The 12,351-nt window shown below is 34.3% G+C and overlaps 1 protein-coding gene and 1 long non-coding RNA gene across 12 annotated transcripts in view; both read right to left on the bottom strand.

The window, feature by feature from the left end:
• Window positions 1-12,351, bottom strand: part of znf618 (zinc finger protein 618) — a 69,256-nt gene that overhangs the window by 29,628 nt on the left and 27,277 nt on the right. For all 11 annotated transcript variants that reach the window (XR_015489871.1, XR_015489873.1, XR_015489876.1 and 8 more), the window contains 1 exon segment: window positions 3,574-3,839. Coding sequence is in view for 4 of the 11 variants with exons in the window: in NM_001326692.2 (NP_001313621.1) it covers window positions 3,574-3,808 (235 nt within the window). In the remaining 7 variants the exon portion in view is untranslated.
• Window positions 1-12,351, bottom strand: part of LOC147844546 (uncharacterized) — a 55,105-nt gene that overhangs the window by 28,354 nt on the left and 14,400 nt on the right. The gene's annotated exons all lie outside the window — the stretch shown is intronic.

Genomic DNA, 12,351 nt, shown 5'->3' with positions numbered 1-12,351 from the left:
CTAATGTGAACATGTTCATCTGATTTATGTACAATGCAGTTTGTACAGTCATATTTTAGTCTTTTAGTAGAGATATTATATGAAAAACTTGCTTGATTTACCAAATAAAGTCAATCTAATTGGATTGGCATGTTAATCTTTGGTCAGCACTAATAAATATACAACACCTACAGTAATATGATAGCCTGTCCTCGAGTTCACGATCACAACTCGAGATATTTAGAGTTTTGCATAATAAAGCACTTCAGAGTTAATGTACAAAAGCTTACACAACTTCACAAACATCTGTAATGAAACATTTTAAGCAAATGTGTATTATCATTAACCCACGGACCAATCAAAGCTGCAATGCATATGAGGGGAAAAGTTAATATAAGTACACACGAGTAGAATATTCTTTATTTCAGTAATGTTTATGCATGGAGAGAGCAGCATGTTGTAACTCGGTTTTGTTTTTTCATTACATGGAAAAAAAGTTGTGAAAACAAAGTTTCCTTTTGTAATGAATGTCAGTGGCATCAATGTTTAGCTAGAACACAACGGTCAAAGTCAAGGTATTTATTTGAAGAAAAATTGTTGTATTATGTGTTATGATTGTCAATTTGACAAATTATTCTCAAAGTAATTCAGTTATCATTGTTACAAAGTTATTACCGTCAAAACTTTTGATCATTTTAAGGCATGCTTGCTGACTAAGAGTATTTAAGGCTTTATTTATTCTTATTTAACTCTTATGAACCAGATGTGCACAACATAAGCAGCAGGACAGCAAATGAGCACATTATGATCGTCACCGACTCGGTCCCAGTCATTCCCCTCGCTGGCCAGCAGAGGTCACCATCCCCGGACTTTTAAGCATTACATCATCCATCTGTACTGATTGTGCACACCTGAACTGAATCCCGGTAACGACCCACGCTCCCTATATAAGCCACACTCAAACTCCAGTCCATTGCGAAGTCTTGTTTAGCCCCGGCCAGCATTACTGAGCGTTCTTTCCTGCCTGATCTTCTGTGTATTACCCCGGACTGTTTCTGACTCTGAGTTGCCTTCTGCCTGCCCATGACCCTTGCTTGATACGCGGACTTTGTACCAAGCTGCCTGCCCTCGACCCAAGCCTGTCTAAAGGATTCTTAACCACGCCGCCTGCCACTGATCTATGCCTGGTAAATCACTCTGTGTCTGTCAGTCGCCAGCCCCACGACCATTATTGATTACTGTTGATGTGTGTTCGCACTTTAGTGCGTGTTGGATGTTTGTGTTTGACTAAATACTGCAAAATGGATCCCTCCGTGTCAGTCTCCCCGTTACAATGATTATGATGTCTAAAGAAATCATGTGACAACGATGACTGAAGTAATTATCTCAGGATTAAATAACATTTAATTGTATATATATGAAGAGCTCAGATGCAAAAACCTCCAAGTGACATCTGAATATTCATTTTAAAATGAGCATTTTTCATAGGCTCTCCTGTGTCTTGATTCAATAATTTATTTTTTTGGCAAAGCATAGGTTATTTATTAATTTTCTTTCTGGCTTGTTCCTTTTATTAATCAGGGGTTGCCACAGCGGAATGAACCGCCAACTCATCCAGCACATGTTTCTACACAGGAGATGCCCTTCCAGCTGCAACCCACCTCTGGGAAACATCCATACAGACACACTGCGGACAATTTAGCCTACCCAATTCACCTGTACTGCATGTCTTTGGACTGTGGGGGAAACCGGAGCACCCGGAGGAAACCCACGCAAACACAGGGAGAACATGCAAACTCCACGCAGAAACGCCAACTGACCCAGATGAGGCTCGAATCAGTCCTACTTGCTGAGGCAACAGTACTACCTACTGCGCCACCCAGAATAGGTTATTTTTTATCTATTTTAACATGAAATAACAGAAGAATGCAGAAGAAATTTCTAGATGGCAATTAGAGGTTTTTGCTTCCCAACTCTTCATATGCGTGTATGATTGCAAATTGTAGTTATACTTCACAATATTTTATGTTAGCAGTAAACGCAACTTTGGTAAGTAAATAAATCATAAGAAAAAAACATCAGATCTTAATTTTACATTTGCAGCCAGTTCTGCAAGTATATACACTCACGGCCACATTACACCCGTCCAACTGCTCGTTAGCGTAAATGTCTAATCAGCCAATCAGATGGCAGCAACTCACTCCATTTAGGCATGTAGACATGGTCAAGACGATCTGCTGAAGTTCAAAGTGAGCATCAGAACGGGGAAGAAAGGAGATTTAAGTGACTTTGAATGTGGCTTGGTTGTTGCTGCCAGATGGGCTGGTCTGAGTATTTCAGAAACTGCTGATCTACTGGGATTTTCACGCACAACCATCTCTAGGGTTTACAGAGAAAAAGGGGATATATCCAGTGAGCGGCAGTTCTGTGGGCGCAAATGCCTTGTTGATGCCAGAGGTCAGAGGAGAATGGCCAGACTGGTTCCAGCTGATAGAAAGGCAACAGTAACTCAAATAAGCACTCGTTACAACCGAGGTCTGCAGAAGAGCATCTCTGAACACACAACACGTTCAATCTTGAGGCGGATGGGCTACAGCAGCAGAAGAGCACACCGGGTGCCGCTCCTGTCAGCTAAGAACAGGAAACTGAGGCTACAATTCACACAGACTCACCAGAACTGGACAATAGAAGATTGGAGAAACGTTGCTGCTCTGATGAGTCTCCATTTCTGCTGACACATTCGGATGCTCGGGTCAGAATTTGGCATCAACAACATGAAAGCATGGATCCATCCTGCCTTGTATTTACATTTAGTCATTTAGCAGACGCTTTTATCCAAAGCGACTTACAAATGAGGACAAGGAAGCAATTTACACAACTAAAAGCAACAATGAATAAGTACTAAAGGCAAGTTTCAGGTCTGTAAAGTCTAAGAAGGGAAGTATTAGTAGTTTTTTTTTTTTTTTTTTTTTTGTATCAGCGGTTCAGGCTGGTGGTGCTGGTGTAATGGTGTGGGGGAGATTTTCTTGGCACACTTTGGGCTCATTAGTACCAATTGAGCATCGTGTCAACACCACAGCCTACCTGAGTATTACTGCTGACCATGTTTATCGCTTTATGAGCACAGTGTCTCCGTCTTCTGATGGCTACTTCCAGCAGGATAACATGTCATAAAGCTTAATCATCTCAGACTGTTTTTTTTGACAATGAGTTCACTGTACTCAAATGGCCTCCACAGTCACCAGCTCTCAATCCAATAGAGCAGCTTTGGGATGTGGTGGAACGGGAGATTCACATCATGGATGTGAAGTCGACAAATCTGCAGCAACTGCGTGATGGGATCATGTCAATACGGAGCAAAATCTCAAAGGAATATTTCCAGTATCTTGTTGAATCTCTGCCTTAAAGGAGGCAGAAAGGGTCTAACCCGGTACTAGTAAGGTGTACCTAATAAAGTGGCCAGTGAGTGTATGTGTAGTGGTGTAAAGTAACAAATTACAAATACTCAAATTTCTGTAACAGACTACTTTTGCCATACGTTTGTGTGTAATTTTAGTGCATCAATCGGTCTTGTGTTCGCGCAGTTTCTCCTACCTTGTGTCTGAGAGTTGCGCGAGCTGCCCAGAACCACACAGATTTCAGCAGGAATGCTCCCGTCGCTCACTTTCCCGTTGCTGGCCACAGATTCTGCAGGTGCTTCGGTCTTCACAGTGACGGAGGGCAGTTTTGGGGACGTGGTGGGCACTGCCTGTGTGGCTCCAGCCTCTGTCGGCACCACCGGTGGGTCCTTGGGCTCCTGACTGGGGTTCGGCACCTCCTGACAACTCATGACTCCACGTCTGTCAGCAAGAGCGAAGAAACTGAAAAACACACAAAATGAGATGTGATAAAACACATACATGTTTCTACAAAAACAGAAATAAATCTTATTTCAAGAGGAAAATAACCCGGATACTCAAATTAATATAAACAAATTACATAAAATGATACAGTAAGGCAATAAAATACAATAAAAACAAATAAATAAATACAGTTAGTATGGATGGCATTAATGATATTAATAAGAATACTACTACTACTACTACCAATAATTTTTTTTTAAATTGTTTTTTTTGTGTGTGTGTCCATTATTGTCTAAAAATTATTAGCCCTCATTTTCCAAGTGCTGTTTAATATAGCAAGAACATTATTCAGGCTATTTTCTATAATATTTAATAATTTTGAGAAAGTCAGATTTCTTTTAGCTTCAGTACTTTTTTTTAAATATTATTATGTACTTTTATTATTATTATTATTAACAACTATTATTTTATCTTATATTATTATTATTATTATTAGTAGTAGTAGTAGTAGTAGTAGTATTACTATTATTATTATTATTATTATTATGAATAATAATTAACAAAGTAATAATGATTGTTGTTGTTCATTCTATTAACAATATATTTTATTATTATTAACAACATTATTATTTTATTAATAATAATAATAATAATAATAATAATAATAGTATTGTTAATAAAAGTAATAAATATTGTTGTAGTTTATTACTATCAACAATATTTTATTATTATCAATAATTAAATTAATAATAAATATTGCAGGTATTATTATTACTATTATTATTATTATTATTATTATTATTTTAAACAAAAGTAATAAATATTGTTGTTGTCGTTTATTACTATCAATAATATTTTACAATCAAGAATAAAATTAATAATAAAAATTGTTTATTATTATTATTATTATTATTATTAATAATAATAGCTAGAACTTATCTAACATTCCTATTAGATAATAATAATAATGTTAATAAGTAATGATTATTGTTGTTGATTATTATTAGTATTATTAGTATGAACAACATATAATAATAATTATTATTTTTTATTATAATTATTATAATAACAATGAGAATTAATTGATTCACTAATATTATTAACATTATTTTATTATATTATTATTATTATTATCATCATTATTATTATTAATGTTTATAAAAGTAATAAATGCTGTTGTCATTTGTTATTATCAATAATATTTTATTATTATCAAAATTAATATTAATAATAATAATAATAATAATAATAATAATAATATAAAAACGTTCAAAATAATGATAAATATTGTTGTATTATTATTATTATTTTATTAACAATAGTATTTTTATTTTAATTTTATTATTATTATTATAATTTGTTTTATTATTATGATTATTGTTATTATTATAAATAAACCACTGTTGTCCAGTAACTTGTCTACCTAATTACCATACTTGACCTTTAAATGTCACTTTAAGCTGAATATTCGTATCTTGAAAAATATATTAAAATATTATGTGTTGTCATCATGACAAAGATAAAACAAAATCTGTTATCAGTGTTATCTGTTATTTTTTTTTAGATTTAAAGACACATAAATACACAGTGTATGAACATAAAAACGGGTTGAGAGTATTTCCATCACAGATTTAATGCTCAAAGCTCCAACAACAGTGAATTTGGGGCAAATAATTTCTTGTAAATTATCAGACAATAAGAGAACAAGAACCAATCAAAACTAATTCAGAAACTCCACACTGTGGCTTAAACCGACTGAACGGCAGAAGAAGCATTTTAAAAGCCTACAATATTCCCTCTGTTCAGAATAACAGATTTATGTTGGGGGAATAACTGCAAATATATATGCACGGCTCAGACTCTGCAGAGAAATAAAATCAACTTGATACATGAATCTGCAGAAAATGTGTGGAAACACCATCTTTATCCAGCAGCAGCAGAGTTTGCTTTGAGGAGGAAAAGAAGCAGTGAAATAAGCAGACTAATTGAATCAACATTCAATTGTACGGAAGGCCATTTAACATATGGGATTTATAAAAAATAAATCAAATAAGAATAATAATAAAAAAAGTAATTAATTGCAACTATTGACTCGTCTACCCTCACAAAAATTAATGAAAAAAAAAAAACATGCAAGTTATAAACTAAGTTGTGAGAAAAAAAATTGCATCAGAATTTAAACATTTACATTTAGTCATTTAGCAGACGCTTTTATCCAAGGCAACTTACAAATGAGGACAAGAAAGCAATTTACACAACTATTAGAGCAACAATGAATAAGTGCTGTAGGCAAATTTCAGGTGTGTAAAGTGTAACAAGCAAAACATTAGTAATTTATTTATTTATTCATTTTTGAGTACAGTTAAGGTGGAGCCAGAGAGGCAATTGCAGATTAGGAAGGGAAGTGGAGACTAAATAGTTGAGTTTTTAGTTGTTTCTTGGAAGACAGCGAGTGACTCTGTCGTTCTGATGCAGTTAGGGAGTTCATTCCACCAACTGGGCAGATTGAACGCGAGAGTTCGGGAAAGTGATTTCTTCCCTCTTTGGGATGGAACCACGAGGCGACGTTCATTCACAGAACGCAAGTTTCTGGAGGGCACATACATCTGCAGAGGTGAGAGCAGATAAGGAGGAGCAAAGCCAGAAGTCGCTTTGTAAGCAAACATCAGAGCTTTGAATTTGATGAGAGCAGCAACTGGCAGCCAGTGCAAACGGATGAGCAGCGGAGTGACACGTGCTCTTTTAGGTTCATTAAAGACCACTTGTGCTGCTGCGTTCTGGAGCAGCTGAAGAGGTTTGATAGAGTTAGCTGGAAGCCCGGCTAGTAGAGAGTTGCAATAGTCCAGTCTGGAGAGAACAAGAGCTTGAACAGGGAGTTGAGCTGCATGTTCAGATAGGATGACTTTTTCAGATGCGAGAAAGTCAGATAATAATTTATTTCAATTTATTTGAATGCGTTCATTTGTTCGTGTATTAATTCGTTTGTGTGTCCGTTCATTTGAATATTCATTCGTTCATGCATTTGTTTATTTGTGCATTTGTTCATTTGTGCATTCGTTTGTTAATTTGTGTATTTATTCATGCATTCATTCATTCCCCTGTGCATTCATTCAATTGTGCATTTGCATGTGCATTCGTTCGTTCATTCATACTTTCATGTTTGTTTGTGCATTCATTCATTTATTCATGCATTTGTTCGATCGTTCAAAAATTTAGTATTTTTTGCGTTTGTGCATTCGTTTGTTTGTGAATTTGTCACTATATTAATTTGCTAGCGTGTTCATTTTTGCATTCGTCCGTTTGTGCATTCGTTCGTTTGTGAATTTGTCACTATATTAATTTGCTAGCGTGTTCATTTTTGCATTCGTCCGTTTGTGCATTCGTTCGTTTGTGCATTCGTTCGTTTGCACATTCGTTCGTTTGCACATTCGTTCGTTTGTGAATTTGTCACTATATTAATTTGCTAGCGTGTTCATTTTTGCATTCGTCCGTTTGTGCATTCGTTCGTTTGTGCATTCGTTCGTTTGCACATTCGTTCGTTTGTGAATTTGTCACTATATTAATTTGCTAGCGTGTTCATTTTTGCATTCGTCCGTTTGTGCATTCGTTCGTTTGTGAATTTGTCACTATATTAATTTGCTAGCGTGTTCATTTTTGCATTCGTCCGTTTGTGCATTCGTTCGTTTGTGCATTCGTTCGTTTGCACATTCGTTCGTTTGTGAATTTGTCACTATATTAATTTGCTAGCGTGTTCATTTTTGCATTCGTCCGTTTGTGCATTCGTTCGTTTGCACATTCGTTCGTTTGTGAATTTGTCACTATATTAATTTGCTAGCGTGTTCATTTTTGCATGAATTCGTTTGTGCATTTGTTCGTTCGTGCATTTATTCATTCATGTGTTCATTTGAGCTTTGTTTGTCCGTTCATTCAATAAAAATCAATATCACACTCATGCAGCTGCTTTTTTTGGGAGGGAAAAAAGCACATTAGATTTCGCACCTCCACCCTCGTTTAAAAAAAAAGTGTAACCCAGCATTGGGTCAAACAAACTACATTCAAATAAATAAAATAAAAAAAGAATCTGAATTCACAGGCTGAAATGATGTTGAAATTAAAACACACACACACCAATCAAGTGCCAAATACAAACACAAAGCAGTCCTTTTAAACGTCATTAATAGATAGCAGAATGTGTGAATCTGCTCTTAATGACGCGCATGTCCATCAGAAAGAGCCAGAAGGTTTTATTAGCGCACAGGTTCAGTCTTTCAGCCATTCATCTGAAAAGCAGCGCTGAATGCTGGAACTATGAGCAGAATTTCAACACTCATCTAATGAGAATTTATTACTCTCAGGCTATTTCAGGAGATGACTGGAAGAGATTAGGCTGACAGTCCTAGTTTCCTTGAACCAGAATATACTGACACACTCCTGTCACACACACAAAACACACACACACCCAAAATGTCCCAGTCATTTAAAAAAAAACAAAATTTAAATTAAAAGTAATCTGAATTTCTTTTTTTGTTTGTTTTTTCTTTTGCTATTTTACATTTATATGGAAGAGCTGGAAAAAGAAATATGGCCTGTTAAATTTCATCTGAAAGAGTGGGCAACTCAAAAGAGAAAAAAAAAGGCTTTTCAATTTATATGCTAATGATCTCGGAATTAAAATTTAATAACCGGGAGATATTGAAAAGCATACTTGAATTATACAAAAAATAAATCCTGAAAGAATAGACTAAAATTAGAAATTCAGGGCAGCGCGCAGGCCAGCGCTGAGCCCTTAAACACTCGTGATTACATTTTTGATGGAAATCAAAATTGCAAAACAAGCAGGAGATGAAAAGACTCGATGTGCTGCGTTAGGAAAACTGAGGAGAGATTTTTTTTTTTTGCTGTGCTCCTAATCGTGCAACATGTTAGGCACATGTATAATCCATCCACAAATGATATTATGCATATATGACCACAGAAATATCATCGGCATCGTTACTTTGGGGGGGAAATTGAGATTTATAGTTTACCAGAAAAACAAATAATTAATTAAATGAGCTTTTCATTGATGTGCAGTGCTCAACATAAATGAGTATTTAGAAAACGAATATTTCTTTCCATTTCTTAGTGAATATGAGTCTTATATTTTGGTGAATTTGCAACAAAACCGTCTTATTACACAGATATACAGTTGAAGTCAGAATTATTAGCCCCCCTGTTTATTTTATTTCCCAGTTTCTGTTTAGTGGAGAGCAGATTTTTTCAGCACATTTCTAATCATGATAGTTTTAATAACTCATCTCTAATAACTGATTTATTTTATAAATGTGTGCACATCAATGCACATCAATGAAAAGCTCATTTAATTAATTATTTTGACCTTAAAATGGTGTTTAAAAAATTTAAAGCTGCTTTTATTCTAGCCGAAATAAAACAAATCAGACTCTCCAGAAGAAAAATATTATCAGTCATACTGTGAAAATTTCCTTACTCTGTTAAACATCATTTGGGAAACATTTAAAAAAAGAAGAAAAAAAATCAAAGGGGGTGAATAATTTAAACTGTATGTATTAAAATAATATTTTTGTCACCAAACATCTTTAGAAACAATTACATTCATGCATAAAATATACATTTTTTTTATTTTTTATTTCCTAAGTGCAAAATAGAGTGTATTGTGTGCTTCAGATTGTTCATTGTAGTTTTTGTTAGGCCACATTATTATTTACCTTTATATTTGTTGGTATATTTATTTTATTTGCTTGTTTTTTTCTCATTGTATGTGCTTAAGTTGATACTATCTATACATTTTGAAACAATTTTGTTTTGTCTTCCTTTTTTAACTGTAATTTGCCATAAAAGTCATAAATACATAAAAATGGTAACACTTTACAATAAGGTTCATTAGTTAATGCATTTACTAACATGAACTAATCATGAACAACACATGTACAGCATTTATTAATCATAATTGAACATTTACTAATGCATTATTAACATCCAAGTCCATGCTTGTTAACATTAGTTAATGCACCACGAGTTAACATGAACTAACAATAAACTACTGTATTTTCATTAACTAACGTTTACTAAAAATGAATAAATATTGTAGTAAACGTATTGTTCATTGTTTGCTCAAGTTAGTAAATGCATTAATTAACATTAACTAATGAACCTTATTGTAAAGTGTGACCATAAAAATAAATAAATAAATAAATAAATAAAAATACATTATTTATTTTTTGTTTCTCTTGAATTTTGCTCTTTTTAATTTTTTTATTTAAGATTTTTACCAACATACTCATTTTGAACTGTCATCATAAGCTCCAGATTCAGCTTCAGTACGAACTAATCTAATGTACAGTATATGCACAATGTAATATTATAAAGCTTCCTTTAGTAAACATTCATTTAAATGAGAGATTTGAGAGACTTTGTTGAGCACTGTATATGCTGACCAAATACTGTCCTAACAAACCATACTACATGAAGATCTGCAGTCTGAGGGATCAAGCAACATACATCTAAATATCGAAAAGAACTTGGCTTTAAATTTGTTCAAAGGTTGACATATTTAACTAGAAACGGCAGCATTTACAAAATGTCTTCATGGAGCATAATCGTAATATTGTGATGGATTATGGAACAAAAAAGAAAGAAAAATCATTCATTTTGACCCACACAATGGTATATTTTTGAGTTTAGGCAAAAATACAATACAAAAAACCAGTCATGAGGATAATTTTTTTTGGGGGGGGATTGAGATTTATTCTGTACCAGAAAGAAAGAAACAAACTGAGTTCATAAGCTTTTCGTTGATGTGCAGCGCTCAACATAACTGAGTACAGCCCATCTTGAAAATGGATATTTTTATCCATTTCTCAGTGGATATAGGTCATGTATTTTAGTGCATCTCAACGAAACAGATTTATTTAACAGATATATTTATTAAAATAATATTTTCGTCACAGAACATCTTTAGAAATAAAAACAATTCATGCAAAATATTGGGAAAAAAAATAATCAAACTACAAAATTCCAACAAAATTTTATCTATTATAGTTTTTTCTTGAACTTTGCTCTTCAAATCAATATGTTTGACCCACACAATGGTATATTTTCGAGAGTAGGCAAAAATACAATGCACAAATCCAATCATAAGCATCATTTTTTTGGAAAAACTGAGATTTATTCTTTACCAGAAAATAAAAAAACTGAATAAATAAGCTTTTGATTGATATACAGTGCTCAGCATAATTGAGTACAGCCCATTTTGACAATTAAAGGGTCATGAAACACCAAAACACATTTTTTGAGCTGTTGAGAGTCGTATATGTGTCCCACACTGCTAAAAACACTATGAGGACATATACAGTATCTCACTAAAAAGTGTAAATTGGTTGTTTTTGCTTTATTTTGAGCAAATTCGTACTTCCGGTTTGAAACAAATTTTTTAAGCTGAGTCACGGCCATGAGATCTTAGCGTGTATTCCAGCGTACAGACTGGACGCCTGTGCCAGAGTGTCCCATATTACGTCTCTGAGTGTGCTGAGAGACGTAATACGGGACACTTCTGATTATGGAAATTCCATAATTGATGTGGAGGCTGAGGTATGAGAAGGAGCGCTATCCTGCTGGAGAATTGTCCCTCTCCTGTGGTTTGTAATGTAATGGGCAGCACAAATGTCTTGACACCTCAGGCTGTTGATGTTGATCATCCACTCTGCAGATCTCTCGCACGCCCCAATACTGAATGTAACCCCAAACCATGATTTTTCCTTCACCAAACTTGACTGATTTCTGTGAGAATCTTCGGTCCATACAGGTTCCATTAGGTCTTCTGCAGTATTTGTGATGATTGGGATCAACTAGAAGTTATTATTTCTTGCTCTTAAAACTAGGATCGACGACAAGACTTCTGTCAGGCAGTGCAGCCTTTAGACAAAAGCACAACTTTAAATATAAAAACGATCAATTCTACAGTGCAAAGTCAGATAAAATGCGTTGAAATGAAGTTAAATTTGTTACTGGTATGATTTCAATGTATATTTTAGTACCATTTATAATATGTAAGAAAAGCAAGCGCTCTGCTATGTGTCAAGTAAACACACTGAACACATGTAAATGCAGAACAGACTATTAGAAGTAGCTACAAGGTGCCAATATATTTCACAGCCAAGCGTTCTTTGGTAATACTATAAATTAATCATGAAAAGCTTTTATTTGTGTGTGCGTGTGTGAATATGTTCAGGTTTAAAGGCCTGTATGAGTGTGTAAACTAATGTAAACATTACAATAGTGCAGTGATACAAGCCCACAAACAAAGGCATAACTCAGAATTGATGAGGGTGGATGGACGGACATACAGTATATAAGGAACGTTCATAATTTATTACACTACATAAATGCTTCAGTGTGAATTATTGCATTCATAATTACATTCCCGGCCTTCTCTTAGTGTCGGATGTTCCATGAGTTTTTAATAAGGAGCTTTAATAATCAGACAGATGCTGTTCAGACTCTAATATCAGCT

The sequence above is a fragment of the Danio rerio genome, chromosome 5 (assembly GCF_052040795.2).
Source record: "Danio rerio strain M-AB ecotype USA chromosome 5, GRCz13ab, whole genome shotgun sequence".
NCBI lineage: Eukaryota > Metazoa > Chordata > Actinopteri > Cypriniformes > Danionidae > Danio > Danio rerio.
This window is presented reverse-complemented; position numbering and strand designations above follow the sequence as displayed.